Raw genomic sequence first — 21,224 nt, 5'->3', positions numbered from 1 at the left:
TAGAATTACTACACAAAACACATGTAGTTTAAACTTGGAATGCATTAAAAAACCATTTACCATATTCTTATGGATAAAATGAAAATTTAGCAGCTAACGGTATACTGACAAAGACGAGAAATAGCGTAGATTTAGATAAGTGAAAGCTTGACATAATGTTATTGCCAGGAACAATGTAAAATAAGTAAGGCTGATAACACATACACGGGTTATCCTTCTTTGTGAACACGAGAATTGTAATCGTGACCTAAAAACAAATTTACAATTTTTAAAATGTATTTAAAATAGCAATTTTCATTAAATACTAGAACATAGTTATGCTTAAACGCAACAATAAATACGTGTCAAAATTAAACATCAACAAACTTTCAAACTGATGTGAAGAATTGATTTTGTACAATGATATAATAAAGACAGCAAACTGATCTGGTAGGAGAGATTAAACTAAACCATCTATTGATCAAGGTTTCGTCTTTTCATTTGTATGACAAGCTTTTTAATAAACTTTAATAAATTCTTTGAGTTATTTCAATGCTTAAGACATAGTTTTTTTTTCTTTTCTTCTTTTTTTAATCTTTGAGTATGCGTTATTCCGTTTAACGTGAGGTATACGTAGTGCTCACGACGGTTGTGACAAGTTTACAGGAAATGCTAACTCCTATGCATCTGATTCTACCTGTTTGTTTTCAGGGTTCCATGTTTTTACCTTGTATATTAATAGTTTCACATTTCATATAGTTTACAAGATTTATGTGACCTATATATTTATATTTATATGATATATATTACAATACTCTTAAATTCATGGGTTTTCCATGCTTTAAGGATCCGTTTTTCCTCTAATGTCAATTTTTAATGGTTAATTGACACATAATTACTGAGAGTTTTCTTCACATTTCATCAACTCATTTGGGAAAATGAAGAATGTCGATCCTACTCGCTATAGAATATAACACAGTGGTAAATAAAGCGAAGGTGAGTGAGAAAATCGTCTAAGAAGCATTACAGGACGGTGAGACCCGGAAAGCCTGTAACATCGTCTTTAATCATAATTTAAATATGCCTTTGTTAATGTGTTGATGTTATCCACTCAGTACATAATCAACAGATCTGAAGTTTAAATTCAATCAATGTGTATTGGAGAGGAAAAAATTAAAAGATAGGCAGACAGGATACCTCCGGAATGCACATTAAATACTAGTCCTTAATCATTCATTCAATGATAATCCTTATTCTTATCCAATTCAAACAAACATTACGATACTGGATAGCTAGGAAACCGATACTTCTCCCTCAATTTACATCACATTCAAGGTAAGAAACGTTCATTTAAAAAATCTAGATACTGGGTATTTTTTTTTAAAACTGTAAGCAGATTTCTGCATATCTATATGGAACCCCCTTTCTGGATATTGAGACCAATTATATTTCAAATAAACAATTTTCAAGTTCTCCATGACAAGATAAAGAGTTATTTCGATCAGTTTAAGACAAGTAAAACGTTACTACCCGTTTAGTTTTGAAAACGTTATTTCAGAAAACGGTACTCTCCGGTCAGTTTTGAAGGCGTTACTCCCCGTTCATTTTTTGGTCCTTGAAAGCAATTCTTCAATGAAGATTTACTTACATTAAGGGCATAACCACATGGGTTCCGGGGGATCAAAATCAACAAAAACCAACGATGACCGAGACCATCATCCTGAGGTCAAACGAGAGGTGAGTCCTGAGGAGTCCAAAGAAGAGGAGGTGGAAGAGGACCTAAGCGACGAGGAGGAGGATTATTTAAGAGAACCAGTAAATATCTCGGTAATGTTCCTTATCAACTTGTATATGTGTTTGCAAAAAAAGTATTGCAATTCATATCTATCTTTATCAATAAAAGAATAACTGTTATGGTCTTAGAAAAAATTGTCAATGTTTCTGTGATATTTAATATATGTTTTAAAAATATATGATTTTTGAATGCATGAGAGCTGTCGAAATACAAAAAAAGCATATTGATTGTAAAGGAAATGACCAAGAGTACACGAACTATGTTTACCATTGCTAATAATTTAACGAAAGGAATGATGCCAAATGTCCAGATTATTCAAAAGTTTCTCGAACTTTTCTCTAAACCTTACACACAAAAGGAAGTATAAAACATTTTGTACACTTACAGAAACGTATTAATTGATTAATAATGTTCTCATGTTTTCCCACCACTTTGTGTCGCTCCATCTCCGGATCTCTACGTCTTCTAGGATGCTTTAGAGGACATTGTAGCTGGGTACCCTCCACCGAAGCCGAGTCTCAAGAAGAAGAAAAATATTTTTACAGAACAAGATAAAAATTCTGCAGATGCTAGAGCCAAACAGGTAATACTGTACTTTAGCTGAATAAAACACCAATGGAAAGAAGAAGTTTAAAATAGATGTCACTATATGATGTTAATTTACTTAAAAAAGTATTCTTCTCCGTTATTTTTATTAGACATTAATGTATCACTGAAAAGTACATTGCTATTTACTAGTACACGTATTTGAATTCGTTAATGGGTGTTTATTTTCAAGGAGGTATATATCACAGTTCATTTTTTAGATTAAAGTTGAAGATTATCAGACCATGGACGATTTAGCACATGCTCTGACAGACGGATTAACAAATGACGTGCAAAGGGTCCGCGCAGTCTTCACCTGGATTGGTTTACAGGGGGCAAGCAAAATTAAATCTAAAATAGACAACAGAAACCAAGATGTCATTTCACCCCACATCATTGTACAACAAGTTGCACAAAGAAAGCTCTCGTACAATTTCTTATTCATGAGCCTCTGTAGGTGAGTTGAATTAGGTAACACAATTTATAATAGAAATCTTAGGATATACACTAGAATGGTATAAGTAAGTCTAAACATTTGATTTTATAATATTTAATGTCCAAGGGCAGCTAAGATTCCATGTGTACGAATACGTGGATTGGGGAAGAGTGTGTCCTACGAAGTAGGTGACAAAAATGTTGACAATCTGAACAACTCATGGACAGCAGTATTTGTAGCTGGAGGGTGGCACTTTGTGTTTCCGCTTTGGGCTTTCTCAGCAGTGGTTGGTCACTCTAAGGGTACTTGGACTCTAGTGGAATCCCAAGGTATGAAATTTAATTGAAGTTGAACTTACAAAAGTAATCATGTGTACATTATACTGCATTGACTGTTGGTCAAATGTAACATCAATTATTACACTGATACTTTAACTATATATAGGTATCGTTTCAGAAAGAGTAAGTGAAAGGTGCATTAATAAACTGACAATGTATAAATTAAATGATTTAGGTGAAGGTGCCAGGGAGAAAGAAGAAAAATCATCAGGTCAAACAATTAGCCAAATTAATGACTATTACTTCCTGACACATGCAGAAGATTTTATTTATAATTGTTATCCTTTGGACAAAAAATGGCAGCTTCTTGCAAAACCATTCACCAAACAGGACTTCATAGATATCGCATATTGTACACAAGACTATTTCGAGGATCAGCATAAAATTACGACACCGGCAAAATGTGTATATACGTCAGTTCGCGGAGTATGCGAAATTGGGATAAAGAAGTTAGACAAGGAAGAAAGTTCTTACGTATACAAGCTGTATTTCAACCATGAGGAATCAGGCACAACTCTTTCTTCTGAAATACAGCTAGAGAGATACGTAGCTATATTCAATGAAGGACACTCAATGCGATTTCGTGTTCGGTTTCCCAGTGAAGGTATATATAAGATGGAAATCTTTGGTGACTACTTGCTTCTTTGTGCATTCAAACTTGAATGTAACGAGGATGTTAACTATGTTAAACCATTTCCTTGTAATCCAGAGTCTGGGTTTGGTCCAAACTCCCAAACGGAGGAGGCGGGGCTCAAAGCACAATCTCACAAAACGGGTTTCATCAATATCAAACAGACAAAGAATTTCAATATGACATTTAATGTTACTAAGAATGTGCTAGTCCAAACAATCTTGATACACGATAATGTGGAACAAGAGACGCTGACGAAACACGTCAACCATAAGATAAAAGGCCAGGAGCTGGATATCAATGTGAATTTGCCTCAGAAAGGAGAATATGCTCTCCAGATTAACACAAAAGACAAAGATTCCGGTGGTTCATTTGTGAATGCCTGCAACTACCTTTTAACCTCAGAAAACATTAACAAAAGCGGAAGCCCTACGAGGTAGTAGGGTTTGCATATAAATTTCTCAATTGATACTGAAGAATGCCTTTTATTTCTTACTGTCCTTATTTTTTACAGAATGCAATAGAAAAAAGAGCCAGGAAGGCATTACAAGAGAAAGCTCATTCCAATGATATAGAGACTCTGCAAAAGGTCCTTGATGACTTCGATAAGGTTGATCTGGAAGATAAAGGTGATCGCCATAAAGTAGAAGAAAGACTGACGTACCTAAACCTGCGTAAAGGTAGCAATCACACTGCATTTTATTGATTATTGATAGATTGTAAGTTATTTTACATCCCATTTTAGAATATATCACTTAAATAGTCACCATATACCGATTTCAAATTAAGACCCATACTAGATACTTAGGGCTGTTTAGCTGTAAAGGTTCTTTATCGTGCCAACGCCTACCGTGACACGGAACCTCCGTTTTTAAGGTTTCATCCACAAGATGAATTTCATTTCTAGTGCCAGGCGCTTGGCACTGCCAGTCACTGCCTATGTTTACGTCTTAGGTTGGACGCGGCGCCGGAAAGGGAATCAGTACTTCCCTATCACGAAGCAAGCACCATACCACAAGACTACTGCAGGCAATTTCTCTGATGCGGGCAAGATAAAGATAAAGATTCAACTAATTAATTTAAAAAAAAAATACAAAGAGAAACGCAAAGGTTGCATGTTATCAAATGTGATATGTTTTCTTTTAAAAAAAGCAAACTGAAGATTTCAAGTTTTTATTTTCAAAGTACAGAAATAAATATCACCAGGTTAAAGCAAGGATACGCTTTCCAGTCATTTGAATTTTACAAAAATACCTGTATATTTATCATCTGTTGGGTACTTTTTTTTTACATTGTCTTGTAGTATAAGGGATGATATCTGTTAGGTTTTTTCACACCAAACTCTGTTTCGATTCACCTGATATGAAATTTTATTACTATGTATCATCTTGAACCCAGTCAACACCATCCTCTGTACATTCTAATTTAAAGTACTAGACAGATTGTTGGAAAGCTGTTGTTAGTAATAAAAAAATAAATCAATCTAAATTTACAAAAAAGGAAAATAAATGAAAATCTGGATGGAAAACAGGTATACATTTATGTATATTTTTGTCTCATCAGAATTAATAGATGCCATTGCAAGAAGGCATGGTGAGAAACTAAAAGAAGCAATAGAAAATGCGAAATCATCCGAATACGAAGCCAATCTTAAGTTTCTGATTGAGGAAGCGGAGGATTTGTTAGGGCAGTTGCAACGGCTGAAAGGATTTGCTCACGACATTCTAAAAATGCAGCAGACAACTATTTCAGAGATCCACAACTACAAACGCCCAAAACCAATGGCTTATGACGTCATGAAGGCTACATACATCCTTCTAGGGGAAGAGGAAAGGCATGTTCAGGTGGATGACAAAAATGAATTTCTTGAAATAAAATATTATTCGAATTGAATTATTAGTATTTTATGAAATATTTCTTGTTAGGAATGGGAGCAGATACAAACATTGATGCGTAGGACAGGAAAAGAAGGGTTGTTAAGGCGCATACGTCAGTTCGACATTGTCCACGTGACTGAAAATATGATAAATCACTCCTCTCAAATACTACGACCATACGACGAAGAGAGAATACGAGTTTCCAGTGCGGGTCTCGCTACATTTTACAAATGGGTAACTAGGATTTGCTTATCATTCTTGTAAAGATAAATAGATTTTTTTAGATGGTCGTGAATTAAATGATCATTGACGTGTAGAAAACATTGTTAACGTTTGTAAAAGAATCATTTAATTGGTATTTTTATTATTTTAAAGATTGCTTCCAATATCTTCTTTCTACACTAATTTGAATTCAGTTTAAATCAGAAAACTCACTTTCAAAATGGTAGTTTAGGGAAATAACTCATTGTGAAAATATATCATACGAAAATAATAGTGGAAACTTTGACAATGTAGAAACGTTGTCGAAATTGACGAATTTCTAATAATCGTCAAAGTTTCCACTTGCCAATTTTCACAATACTATTAAAGATCACTGTTAAATACTAGTAGATCGCTAAACTTCCCACTCGTCATTGTTCTAAAACATTGAAAATATCAAACCTATAGCCCTTCAATATGACCATTTGTACAGTAAATTGTTTTTTTTTTCAAAAAGAACCTAAGGATTTGCTTTTACTCACATTATATTTACATTAATTTCAATTTCAGGCGATGAATATAATTGAAGAAATGACAAAATAAAAGGATTATCCGAGAGACCAACAAGATTAGGAAAATATATTCCAAGAACAAAAAAAAGTCATCACTAGAAGCGCCAAGTTTGAAATGTGAAGGATATCAACACAAAACATAATTATGCACATCGAGCTATGAATCCATTAAAATAAATTTATTTACTCTTTAATACAGACCAGTTAACATGCAGGGTCCAATTAACGTTTAAAGAAAAAAACAAGATGTGATTTAGATAAAGATAAGAGAAAGCCTGGCTAAAGATCTAGATTTTTGTCAAATACAATAATAAATTAGTTCATAAGAAAGCCTGAGACACAAATAACAAATCTGAACACAGTCATTTTAATTATGATGTTTAATACAAACTGATTTACTTATCTATCAATCAAAAGTTTTGAAATTGCATCGAACCTGGATTTTTTTTTTTTTAATAAAAACCGATTCTAAGATGGCACATGGGTATAATATTCATGGATCGCTTTAAACCAATATCAGATTTGTCCGTAGATATCTGTATATAATTTATTGAACGGCTTGCTTTTCAATGGTGGGGTTTCGAATTATGCATATTAGCTACAGTGTAGACCACATCTTGGTTGGGTAAATTCCTTTAAACGCTCACCACAAAAATGCAGATGGTTATTGGTAGCATGTTATATTTCATAGCCAAAAATTCAAAGAATTTGCATTTTAAAAAAATACATTTAAGGTATTTTAATTTTCTATATACTGGAATTGTTATATAATGCATCGTGTAAAAACTTGTACTATCATTGCAAGGCATTATAGATCACTTCTGATTTCAAACCACGGGAACAGATGGAGTGGTGTCAGACTTCGGAAATTAGGGCACATCAAAAATCGTTTTCATTGAAAAAAAAATCAAATATTGACACCGATTTTTCTCATTAAAAATCCCAGTTTTGAAATCATATTCTGAAATTGTAACGACATAATGAAGATGTTTGCAAAAGTGAGCATCGGACGAGGATACATGATTCCCGGAATAGATTTTCAATGTAAGCTTTGTCGATTTATTTATACAAACCAGAAAGAACTTCAGATGAAGGCACGGAAATGGGACAAACTCAATCATCAGGTGTAAAGATGAAGAATTTTAAAGGTGATTTATTTCTCAGATTATATAAGTATTGAAGTCTGGGCGTCGTGCAGAATTTCAATAATTCTAACACATGCATATGAGCTAAATAAAGAGGAATGTATTTTCTGCATATATTGTGTAAATAAATGTTTGTTTTCAATGCATTTGTTTCTTTTATTGGTATTTAAATTTTATTTAAATCCAAACTTTATATTCTAAAAATTGAAAGATATTTCTCAATTCAGAGAAAATCCCTGACATCCATATTACTTCAACAATTATTACCACCTCAAAGATGGAACAAGGGACTGTATCATGAACACATTAATGTGTGTTTTGAATATGAAATATGAGATTAGGAAAAAATAAATTTACTCGGTTATAAATCGCAGAATATTAATACGTTTAGGTACTTCCTTATTTTTCGTGTTCAGAGCAGGACCTAACTCTTTGTCGCCATTTATGAAATAAAAATATAAAGTTTCTCTTTCATCAGTCCACTACGTGGACTTTTGTATTTCATGGTTTTATTTTGTAATCATTAACAGAGTATACGTATTTGTGAAGGTATGAATTAATAGTTCTTTGAAATATATGGAGATAACGAACAGTATTCAAGCTCAAAAGTCCATTATACAATACAAAATAGGAGCAGAGCAAACACGGACCTCCAAACATCAGAGGTGGGATCAGGTGCCATGGAGGAGTGAGCATCCCCTGCCGACCGGTCACACTCGCCGTGTGCTCCTTGTCATGATCGGGAAATAACTGAAAAATCCGTCGACAATTCAGTGTGTAAATAATGGCCTAACAATTAGTATGAAAAACGTCAGTCAGCATTTGACTCAATGATAAATTGTATTTGCTGACAAGGTCATTGTATCGACCATAGAACTTACGAAATGATGACTTTAGACGAGACAGTTGATATTCTTGTTTCATCAACTTATTTGTCAATAATTTACCTCGTTTTAGAAATTGTACATACGTAGAGCATACTCTTGCGTATCGAATCAACTGAGAGATATATACCCCGTATGCAGGTGATGAAGGTATATTGCTGCATAAGTAAGGGAAGTTGACGATTGAAAAGTTAAAGTCATCACGTTTATCATAAAGCTTGGTTGTTAGATTACCATTAACGTCTTTTTCAAGTAAAATATCCAAATATGAAACAGATGTGTCGGACTCTGTGGTATCTTTTATCTCAAGTTCACCAGGATATATCGTATCGACATAAGAATGAAAATAGCCATTGTTAATTGACAATACGTCGTCGATATATCTAAATGTCGAGTTGAACGCCGCAGCAAGTGATTTCTTCTTTTCACGTACAAGTTTTTGGACAAATTCTGCTTCATATGAATACAAAAAAAGGTCTGCTAATAACGGGGCGCAATTGGTACCCATTCCAATAGATTGTTGGAAGACCTGGTCTCCAAAAACCACATAGATATTGTCAATCAGAAACTCAAGCATCTTTTTAATGTCACCTTCAGAGTACTTGTGTGTACAATCAGAATGTCAGAATCTTTTTGATCAATTATTTTAGAAAATCGATAAATCACGTAACATCAGAACTAAATTTTTTCATATTTCTGAACATATTTGGTTGATTGAGTCACTATTTGGGGGGGGGGGGGGGATATAAAATAAGATACACATGTATATGCAGAAAATTACAGTAAGAATATAATTATGGTAACAAGAGTTCTACTGGATCTCTCAAATTCAAATTTTAGTCGAGTCATTTTAAATGCAGTCAAACCTCGTTATCTCGAACTCGATGGGACCAAGAAAAAAACTTCGAGATATCCAAAGATTCGAGATATCGAGGGTAAAATACATAAAGAATAATTGGTTGGGGCCTCCAAATCGCTTCGACATATCAATGGTATTCGAGATATCAGTGTTCGAGTATCGAAGTTCAAAGATAACGAGGTTTGACTGTACATATTGCAGCATTGACCAAACATAAAAATCATGGCTCGATGTCCAAAGATGTCAGCAATCCCAAATTAAGACCTTTTGGAAAAATGGACGTGAGGCGTTCAAAAAAATTTTTTTTTTCAATTTATCATATGCAATGGCGAACTTTTTAATTGTAAAACTGTGAAAAATAAAGCAATAAAGATTATGCATTCTAGATATTTTTAAAACAACTTACTCATTTCCTTTTATATCAGGAATCTTCACTCTAAAAGGCATCTAACTTTGTCCTTTCAATCTCGTAATAATGCTGGATATCCATGCTCTAGAAATACTTATTATTTGATTGTTTTAATACATAAATATTAGGGATGGCAATCGAATACAGAATCGCTAATCGGTTAACCGCAAGACGTTCCGACCGATTAGTCGGTTAATCGTATCAAAATATACATTTTTGTACATTTTCTCCCAAGTAGCTAGTAAGAAGACTTAAGAACGTTAGAAGTTAGAAACATTCTGTTTATCTTACCAGTAAACTGCATGTACATATATTTTATTTCAATTTCAAAAGACAAGAAAAAATTAAGAAAAACATGAAACATGCATGCTTGTAAAATCAGACATTGATAATTTTTCAGAGAAGATGTCAAACAACTTCATTTTGCATTGTCACCATAATCAAAACTATGTCTGAACTTCCACTTATTTTACAATGTTTGTCTAATAATATTATTTAAAAGATTACGACAACAGACAGCCATACTAATACACAGTGCTCAACGGTAATTTATTCAATATCATTAAAGAATTACAGGACATCGGGATACCGACATGGTGTTCACACTTCACAAACTAACCAATTACCCCGAGATCGTAATCCGAAGAGCCATTATTACTACCAAATTACTACCAAAACGCTAAATTATCAAGGTTTATGCTTAGGTTTCTTTTATAAAAATGAATTGAGTTTAAATTTACATATAATTTTTTTTTCCGAGTAAGCGATTTACAAATTTTCTAACCGATTACCATCGCTCCGACCTAATAATCGGTTAACCGTATACAAATTGCAATCCCTAATAAATATATACATGTATTTCCAATAACTCTTACCCCTAAGGCAGGAAAGAAAGAATGTGAAAAAAGGATACAAGAGGAAATGAAAATACATGCCACTAGGAATAAACAAGAAACTACAAAAATAATCTTTATTTTTATTTAGATTCATCTTTGTGTCCGCTAGGCGGCGTTTTGTGTTACCACTTTGGTCGTTTTTAGCAATCGTCAGTCACAGTTCAGGAACATGGGCACTCATCGTAAAAATGATATAATTATTTATATACACATTGTCACATAGCGTAAATCTAATGCAATTTTAATAATGGAAATATCCAACTTTTTAATATAGATACTTGTAAAAAAAAAAAAAACAAACAAACAAACAAAAAAAACAAGAAAACATCAGGAACCACTGTTAGCGATTTCAACGACTTTAAGTTCCTCACTGAGTCAAAGGAGATCATTTCCCCCCAAGAAATTCCGTGGTTTTTGTTTATTTGTTTGATTTTGTGTTTTGTTTTGTTTTGTGTTGTTTGTTTGTTTTTTACTTGAGTGTAACAAAAATGTCAGTTACGTGAAGCCATATCAAAGTTATTTTGAAATAGGATTTGGTTCTTTTCCATTAATTTCTGAACCCTAAGACTACATTTGGATATCATATTTTACATGCATGTATACAGAAAGAAAACCTTCAAAAGATCTTCTCCAGCAAAACCAAGATAAGACTAAACTATACCAGAATTATACAAAGTTGGCCTCATAATTATATCTTTAATCATATTTTAGATATGTTTTTTGGTTATGTTTTGATATTTAGGACTTATACAAATACAAATATATATTTTAAATTCAATAAGTGTGTACTGAAGGGGAAAAAGGAAGATATTTGCAGACTGAATACTTTGGCAAAACACTTAAATACTAGTCGTTGGTCATGAATAGTTATTGAATATTGGTCTTTGGTCTTGTTGATTACTATCCGAGTTGTGTATTTCAAACATACTTTAAGTCATTGGATAGTTATATCTCAATTTCTCTTGTAAGACATATTACAGCCTTTGTAAAGAAAAGTTATATCATGGAATTAAGATATCTGGAATTGGAAGGGTTTTTTTTTTTGAAAATTGTAACTAATGATATTTTAATATTGGGTTCTATTAAAACATAGTTTCCATGTGTCTTAATAGAATTCCAAGATTAAAAGATATTCTTCTTAATGTAAACAATAACTTTCTATGACATCGGTGTAGACAGAATGACAAGTAAACAGATTTTTCTTTTCATTTCCAAAAATTCAGTCCAGGGTATAATCATTTTTTCCATCAAGGATTTAAACAAATGGGTAGCGGGGGATCAAAATCAAGAAAAGCCGACGATGAGCAACTAGGGATCAAAGAAAAAGAGATCACCGAGGAGCCAAAAGATGAGAAAGACAACGAAAAAACAAATGAAAAAGAGGATTATTTAAGAGAACCAGAAAATGACACGGTAATTTTTTTTTCTTAATAGTAATTTATACATGTGTGGGCGAACATATCATAATTTTAACTTTCTGTCAAAATAAGTATTTGACTAAGTTAGGCCAAATTGTTGATATTTGGGTAATATTTTTTGGGTTTGTGCATTATGATTTAACCTCTCTGTCCAAATAATAATTGGATTTACCCAAATTATCAGTTTTAGTAATATTTTGAATTGCGTTCATTTTTTCAGTTACGTTTACTAGTCCTACACCTTTTTAACACGAGATATTGCATAGAATAAGCAGAATCATCGAAAGCTTCATGACTAATTTTTTTTTTTTGGTCTTAAACTTCTGTGTACTAGTTACTGAATTCTAAAACCAAACTCTATCAAAAACATTTTTCTTCTGTATCAAAAGTGGGGAAATATTTTGCGCCTAAAGAGAAAAACATAATTGGTATATACTAATCTTGCCATGCTCTTTTTTTCTTTACGTCTAATAGGTAGATTTAGAAGACACACTAGAGGGATACCCTCCACCAAAGCCAAACTTCAAGAGAAAGGAGCAAATTTTTACAGAACACGATAAAACTGCAGCAGATGCTAAGGCCGAACAAGTAACACTTCATAATTTCAATAATCTGCACAAAATGTTTGAGTATAAATACATATGTCACCATGTCATGTTTAATAAGTAATGTAATATCTGAAGTAGGAAGTTTAATTTAGACTCAGGCTTATAGACTACTATTGTTTTGAAATCTTTTCAATGAAAAGAACAAATAAATATAAATAAAAAAGGTTTAAAAGTTCAGCCGCACAAATTCCATTTTTCATTCAATTTTTTTTAATATTGTCTTATTATAAGGGTGATGACCAAAAAAGAAAAAAAATGAACATCTGTTTTTCTTTTCTTAATATTCTAAAGCTATTATTTATGGATCACCAAAAACCAAACTAAGTCCAAAAACATATACTAAATCCCTGCATTCGATTTTCAATCGTCGCATGTTTTATTATGTAAAGTATCAGTTAATAGATTCATTAAACATAATGATGATTCTTGCAGAAAATAACTACAGTATTTAATGAGCAATTTGCAGTTTTTGAGGAAGGAAGACTTGTCTCAGGAAAATTGTATTCTCACCTTTCTTGTGATTTTGAAAATAAATAACGCTTAATTTATTAAATGAAAGTACTATTAACTCATTTGAAAATAAGTATACTTTGAAAAATGAAATTTTAAAATAATATATCAAAGAAAGGATATTTTTTCCTGGGCACTTAAAAAAGAACTGATCACCAAAGACAAATAGAATAGAAGGATTCAAATAAAAGTCTTAAACTTCCTGGTCCCCTATGGTTTACATAATAACAGAAGAAGTCCTGTATCGACTGGTATCAGTGACGAGTGGGGCATTATTTGTATATTGAAATATATCACGTCTATTATGTTTAGATTGAAGTTGAAGATTATCAGTCCTTGGATGACTTGGCGCATGCTCTGACGGACGGATTAACAAATGACGTGCAAAAAGTGCGCGCGATCTTCACTTGGATTGGTTTACAAGGGTCAATGGAAAATACATCTGAAGAGGACGGCAATGAAAACCAAGTTGTTACCTCGCCAAAAGCCATTGTACTACAAGTTACACAAAGAGAACTCTCGTACAATTACTTATTCATAAGCCTTTGTAGGTAAGTTTTGAGGAATCATAGGAATGTTTCCTACATCTGTAAATGCCTGAATCGTACCTGTAAACAATATACGTAAGATGTAGAATATTTGGTTATATAACTTTCTAATCTCCAAGGGCTGTCAAAATCCCATGTGTACTAATACGGGGAGTGGGGAAGAGTGTGTCTTACGAGGTAGGGGACAAAAATGTTGACAATCTGAAAAACTCATGGACAGCAGTGTATGTGTCTGGAGGGTGGCACTTTGTGTTTCCACTTTGGGCTTTCTCAGCAGTGGTTGGACATTCAAAGGGTACATGGACTCTAGTAGAAACTGAAGGTATAAAACTTAATGGTAAATAATTGAAACAGGATGATATGTGCATTAAACTGAATATTTTAGATAATCTTTTAAGAACATTTGCTATGTCACATTTTAGTATATACATGTAAAGATTGCTTCAAGAATAATTTATAAAATATGCAATTTAAAAACAAACAATCGGGGTTCTATTGATCGAATAATCAATATAGGAAAAGGTGTTAGAGAAAAAGAAGAAAGATCATCAGGACAAACAATTCTCTACATAAACGACTATTACTTCCTTACGGAGGCAGAAGAGTTTATCTACAATTGCTATCCCGAGGACTCAAAATGGCAGCTTCTCACGCGGCCGTTTACCAAACAGGAATTCATAGAAATAGCATGCTGTACACAAGGCTTTTTTGAGAATAACTACAAAATTACAACACCAAATAAATGTCTTTATAGATCAGTTCGCGGTGTATGTGAAATTGGAATAAAAAAGTTAGACAAGGAAGAAAGCTTTTACGCATACAACTTGTATTTTAATCATGAGGAATCAGACAAAACTCTTTCTACTGAAATACAGCTAGAGAGATACGTAGCCTTATTTAATGAAGGGTCCTCAATTAGATTTCGTGTGCGGTTTCCCAGTGAAGGCGTATATAAATTGGAGATCTTTGGTGATGGTTCTCGTCTTTGTGAATTCAGACTTGAGTGTAACGAGGATGTAAACTATGTAAAGCCATTTCCTTATAATCCAGAGTCTGGGTTTGGTCCTAATTCTCTAACAGAAGATGCGGGCCTCCGAGCGCTGTCTCACAAGACCGGTTTTATCGATATCAAACAGACAATGAATTTCAACGTTATATTTAATATAACAAAGAAAGTGTTAGTTCAAACAATCTTGATACACGATAATATGGAACAAGAGACTAAACACGTGACCCATAAGATAAAAGGTCAGGAGCTGGATATTAGTGTTAATTTGCCTCAGAAGGGAGAATATGCACTTCAGATTAACGCAAAAGACAAAAATTCCGGTGGTTCATTCAAGAATGCCTGCAACTACCTTTTGACCTCGGAAAATATCAACAAAAAGCGGAAGCCCTATGAGGTAGGTAAAACTGCGATCATTTTTGATAGATTTTTGATGACTGAGCTTTAATTTTTCTGGACCTTGTTTTTTTCTTCGCCAGAATCCAATAGAAAAAAGAATCAGGAAGGCATTACAAGACGTCACCAGTTCCAATAATCTAGAGGCTCTCCAAAAGGCTCTTGATGACTTCGATAAGATTGATCTAGAAGATAAAGGGGATCGTCAAAGAGCAGAAGAAAGATTAGCGTACCTGATTCTGCGAAAAGGTATCACATACATTGCTTTACTAATTTCTGTTCACTGCAGGATGGTTTTATAGAGATTTAAAGAATGTATTTAATAGTTTTCGTATAAATAAAAATACAACAACCAATTTTCATTTTAAAAATATTGTAAAAGTAAAAGCATTTATATCCATATTGATATTTTTTGTATCATCAGAACTGAAAAATGCAATTGCAAGAAGGAATGGTGAGAAACTAGAAGAAGCAATAGAAAATGCGAAATCGTCTGAGTACGAGTCCGATCTTGAGAATCTTATTGAGGAAGCAGAGGATTTGTTATCACAGTTGCAAAAACTAAAGGTATTTGCTCACGATATTCTGCAAATGAAGCAAACGACAGTCTCCGAAATCCAGACTTATAAACACCCAAAACCTTTAGCTTATGACGTCATGAAAGCCACATACATCCTTTTAGGGGAAGATGAGAGGCAGCTTGAGGTATGAGCAATAAGCCTGACAATTTACAATTAAATTTCTTCACCTTACATAGTACTGGAATAGATTCTTTAAAATGTTTATGAGTAAAATTGTGTGATAGGAATGGGAACAAATACAAGCATTGATGCGAAAGACGGGAAAAGAAGGGCTGTTAAGACGCGTGCGTCAGTTCAACACTACCCAGGTGACCAAAACCATGATGCAACAATCTTCTCAAATACTTCGACTTTACGACGAAGAGACAATTCGAGATTCTAGTGCGGGTCTCGGTACATTTTACAAATGGGTAACTAAGTCGCTTCTTGCAATAATTATCTGCCTTAAAAAATGTATCATGCTTGCTTTGGCTATATATTTATTAATAATTATTCATATTTCATGGTTTTTTCATCACAATTTCAGGCGTCGAATGTTATTGAGGAAATGACGACATCAAAGGATTCTTCGGGAGACTGAAAGACTTAAGAAAAAATACACAATATGCTCAAAAGATAAACTTTTGCAAAACCATTTAACTACACTGATTAAATCTATTAGGGGTTTATAAAAATTATATTAACAAATAGACATGATAATGAATATCTAGGAATATATTAAACGCATATTTACTTCCATGATAAAGATCGAATAAAAATGCAGGGGCAAAAGATTTACTTATCAAGACAAAACATAGCATAGATTTAGAGAGAGTTGGAGTCTTTGTTCACGTTTGTTGTGAGACTGTATCTAAAGATAATTCAATAAAATGTGTTTCATGTAAGAAGCGAGTGACAAAGACACATTAATCCAATTTATGATCGGTATTGGTAGAGGTTATGTTAGAAATTGCACACAGGGAAAGGATTAAATAGAATTCTTTACTGATAACGTTTATAAATTTAGCAATAAAAAGTTTTAAAACTTATATTAAACCATATTGTTATTTATTTTTCTTTTTTATCATATAATATTAATTTAATTCCGCATTTTTGAAGTATAACGTGGAACAGGGTCTTTCAGATATATAAGCAATTCCTTGTGAAATTCAAGATATCAATTAAAGAAGAAAAATAAAGTAAAAATTTGGCAGGAACAGAAAGTTTTGCTTGAATATAAAAAGCTGTCAATGAAATTTATCATGCTCTCAGCATGCTCTTCAGTATCGAAACCAAACATTACTGGATATCTACGCTCTAGAAATACTTATTATTTGATTATTTCAAATAACGTTTTAGCTCACATATGAGCTGAAAGCTCAAATGAGCTATTCTGATCACCCTTTGTTCGTCGTCCGTCCGTCCGTGTGTAAACTTTTCTCATTCTCAAATTCTTCTCAATAGCAACAGGGTGAATTTTAAACAGAGTTGGTACAAAGCATCATTGGGTAAAGCGGGGTTTAAATTGTTAAACTGAAGGACCAAGCCTCATTCCAAGAGGAGATAATCAAGAAAAGATAAAATAGAGCGGGGTAATTAAAAACTCTTCTCAAGAACCACTGGGTCAGAAAATGTGAAACTTATGTGAAAGCCTGTTGACGAAGTGTAGACTCTAAATTGTTCAAATCATGGCCCTCAGTGGTAAGATGGGGTCAAAATAGGGAATCAAAGTTTTACATTGAAATATGTAGAAAATCTTTAAAAATCTTCTCGTGAACCGCAGGGCAAGAAAAGCTGAAACTTATAAGGAAGCTTCCTTGGGTAGTATGGATTCCAAACTGTTCAAATCATGACCCCTGGGGGTAGGGTGGGTCCAGGATAGCGAATCAAATTTTTACATTGAAATATATAGGAAAAATCTTTCAAAATCTTCTCAAGAAGAACTGGGCTAGAGAAGGTGAAACTTAGGCAGTGTAGATTCTAAATTGTTCAAATTATGAACCCCGTAGGTAGGTGGGACAACAATAAGTATTACATGTACAAGTAGGAAAATCTGATAAAGAACAGCAGGGCCAAAGTTACTCAGGTTAGCGTTGTGGCCCATGCGTCTCTTGTTTAAAAAGAGTCACAACTCTTACCATAAAGAAGGACGTTTAACATTCTAAAATAAGAAGATATGCTCTACAGATCAACATAAAATGAAAAGGGACATTAGAACCTTCCAATAACAATTACCTATATTGGCATAGGAGGACATGAATAAAAGAAAAGATCACACGAGATAAAAATAATTACTTTTAGCATTGGCAATATTGAAACTTGCAATATTGTCTTTTAATCAATACCTTGAACAATTTAAAGTTTGAAGTAAGTTTCTGAAATTGTTAAAATTTTCTGAAAATTTTAACTCATCTGAGACAGAAGCCAAAAAGACTTTCAATTTCGAATTTATCTGTTTTGTATTGTTATCGATTAGATGTATAATTTCACATTTCCAACTTCTTTTTCAGAGCCACTGGACCAATGTCAAATAATTTAATTCTGATTGTAACGTGCCATTTGATTGGATAAAAAAACTACTTTATATCGAATAAACTGTGTTCCCTACGTACATCACAATACGTGCGTCAAAAACGTATCCATCCGCCCGATCAATCATTTAAAAATTTGAAATCATTTTAAAAGGCCAATTGTCTTATTTTTTTCTACTAATAGAATGAAAATTAAATTATAAGGAATGAATTTAAAGGTGCTTGGACACAGATTTGAAGTTAATATTTTCTCAAATTTTCTGTATGTATAATTTCATGACTTATATGTTGCTTTAGCATTTCATACTAAAATATAATAAAAATCTTATTTCATCTCGTAGTTATAGAAACTTCAAATTTCTGAACGCGTTTGATTGACACATCCTTGCACTTTCACAAATTTTAATTTTATTCTTAATACTTAAGAAAAGTGGCAATTTTGTTGTGTATTAATGAAAAAATATTAAAACTATAATCAGAAAACTCAGAGTAGAAATATTCGAAAGCAAAACCCACTCACAGTATTGTCAGTCCGTGCTCAGTGGTGTGTGCAGAATTTAACAATTGAACACACCCGGTGAATCGTAAACATTAACAATAACAGAGCTCGTGTCCTGTTTACAAAAACAGTTTACGTTTCACGGGTGTATTCACTTTGTTAAACTCTGTACACAACACTGAGCACGGGCTGACGATATTAGTGAGGGGGTTTGCTTTCGCACTTTTCTACTCTGAATTTTCTGGATTATAGATGTAATGTTTTTCATTAATACACAACAAAATCACTTCTTTTCTTAAATGTTAAGGATAAAGATAAAATATGTGAAAGTGCAAGGATGTGTTAATCAAACGCGTCCAGGAATTCGTAGTTCCAATAATTTCCAGATAAAAAAAGCATTCTGAGAGTATTGCATTAGCAATACTAGTCCCCTACCGGCAAGTGTAATCTGGTTCCCGTTAAGAATTGAAAATGCCATAATTCCGTCAAAAATTAATGAAGCGGGACGAAATGCAAACTTGATCTATAACTAATCAAGGTAATGCCACATACCAAAAATCAGCTCAATATCTACAAGCGTTTGAAGATAATTGCGGAAAATCCGTAAAAATTGAAAAGGCCGTAATTCCGTCAAAAATCAATGAAGCGAAACGAAATGCAAACTTGATCTGTAACTCATCAAGATACACTCACATACCAAAAATCAGCTCAATATCTGCAAGCGTTTAGGAAAAAAGTGAGGAAAACCAATTGGGACAGACTGACAGACAGGCAGAGGGACAGACAGACGGACAGACAGACAGACAGACGGACGGACAGACTCAGAGGAAACCTATAGTCCCCTCCGGTTTCACCGGTAGGGGACTAATAAGTTTTTAATTATATTTTCGTGTGAAATGCTATTGCAATATATAAGTCGTGATATCATACAGAAAATTTGAGAAAATATTAACTTCAAATCTGTGTCTAAGCACCTTTGATAGCAACCCAATTTATACTGTATAAACAGGGATGGGACAGTGTACGCTTTTCATATTTTTTTTGGGGGGGTGGGTGCTTTTAATATTCATTCAATTATTTAAATGAAAAGACATTCCTGTCTCCCAATAGGAGATAAGAAAATGAAAAAAGTCAAAGGGTCATTTCAATATATGCTTTTGAACTACTGGACCAGAATAAAGGAGATTTATGTGAAGGTTTAATGCCAAACTAGATTCAAGTTTATTTTAATTATAGTACGTGGGGCGTGGGATAAGTGTGGAGCCATAATACAGAAACGTAAAACGGGAATATATAGTAAAAATATCTATAAAAATCTTTTCAAGAGCAGCATGACCAAGTCATCAGAAAGAATCTTCAGGAAGTGCAGATTCAACATTGTTCAAGTCATGGTCCCAAGGGGAACGTTGGGGCCACAATAGAAAATTGACATTTTACATGTGATTATACACGGCATCTATACTACTATATTAAAATAATAGACTCGAATTTTTGGCCTTTAATACCGATAAATCGGAAGAGTACTGTCTTTTGTTTGATATATTTTAAACATCATTGGTACTTGAAGATTACCAATTTGTTTTTATTTTTTCTCAATTAAGCTTCGCTAATTAATAATCAACGAAAATTCCTCAAAAAATTCCAGATATCATCTGGATTTTTTGGATTTTACAATCTTGCGCGTGCGCATTACATTCATGCTAAATCACGGTGTTCAAATAAATCTCCCTTGCAGAGTTGTCGTTCGTTTCTCTCTCATACACGAATGTATGAGCCGTTGGTCGACAGTGTGTTCAAACCAGAGAAGACAAAAGTAAATACTAAGTAGATATATATTTGTTATTGTATAATTTTTCTAATACGAAATCAGTAATATATATGAACAGAATATACAGCAAATTTCCAATGAAAATTTACATGTATTGTCATAGGGGTCGGAACGGGGGGGGGGGCTAGGGGGCTTAGCCCCCCTTTTTTTGCAAAGATAGACACAATATAGGCATTGAAAATTGGGGCTTACCTTTCTTCGTTGGTTAAGCCCCCCCCCCCCAACTTTCAAATAGCCACCCACTTTCAATTTGCTTCTGACGCCTATGTTTGTATTATCGTAATCGTTTCTGAGTTTATATCCATACAAATGTGATATTGTGGCCACGTGGGTAATCATTCGCCATCTCGGAGACACATTTATTATATGTTATTTATATCTCTGACCATCTCAACGGAGGCAAAAAGCTCATGATCGTAGGAGCAACATTAATGTAACTAACCGATTTATTTTATCCCTCCTTTCTTTTATGCTTTTTTGAGGGGAACTGAAGGGGGGGTGTTACAACTCCAGTTAGAATCACATCTTAGTGAAGTAGGCATTCTTTTTCCGCCAAAAATTACAATAATAACTACTATATAAAAATCATAGACTCGAATTTTTGGCCTTTAATACCGATAAATCGGAAGAATACTGTCTTTTGTTTTATATATTTTAAACATCATTGGTACTTGAAGATTACCAATTTGTTTTTATTTTTTCTCAATTAAGCT

The 21,224-nt window shown here is 33.4% G+C and overlaps 1 protein-coding gene across 1 annotated transcript; it reads left to right on the top strand.

The window, feature by feature from the left end:
- Positions 1 to 1,644: 1,644 nt before the first annotated feature.
- On the top strand, positions 1,645 to 16,254 carry LOC133178144 (uncharacterized). The gene is made up of 15 exons (XM_061312895.1): positions 1,645 to 1,746; positions 2,581 to 2,816; positions 2,922 to 3,124; positions 3,309 to 4,190; positions 4,268 to 4,444; positions 5,328 to 5,608; positions 5,690 to 5,875; positions 12,500 to 12,613; positions 13,456 to 13,694; positions 13,811 to 14,013; positions 14,208 to 15,094; positions 15,177 to 15,342; positions 15,518 to 15,798; positions 15,899 to 16,084; positions 16,201 to 16,254. The coding sequence occupies exons 1-15, from the start codon at positions 1,645 to 1,647 to the stop codon at positions 16,252 to 16,254; spliced, it is 4,197 nt and encodes a 1,398-aa protein (XP_061168879.1).
- Positions 16,255 to 21,224: the final 4,970 nt, after the last annotated feature.

The sequence above is a fragment of the Saccostrea echinata genome, unplaced genomic scaffold (genome assembly GCF_033153115.1).
Source record: "Saccostrea echinata isolate AGI-Se365-2 ecotype Australia unplaced genomic scaffold, CSIRO_AGI_Sech_v1 ptg000002l, whole genome shotgun sequence".
Lineage (NCBI taxonomy): Eukaryota > Metazoa > Mollusca > Bivalvia > Ostreida > Ostreidae > Saccostrea > Saccostrea echinata.
Note: the sequence above shows the minus strand (reverse complement) of the source record. Positions and strands in the feature narration are given on the sequence as shown.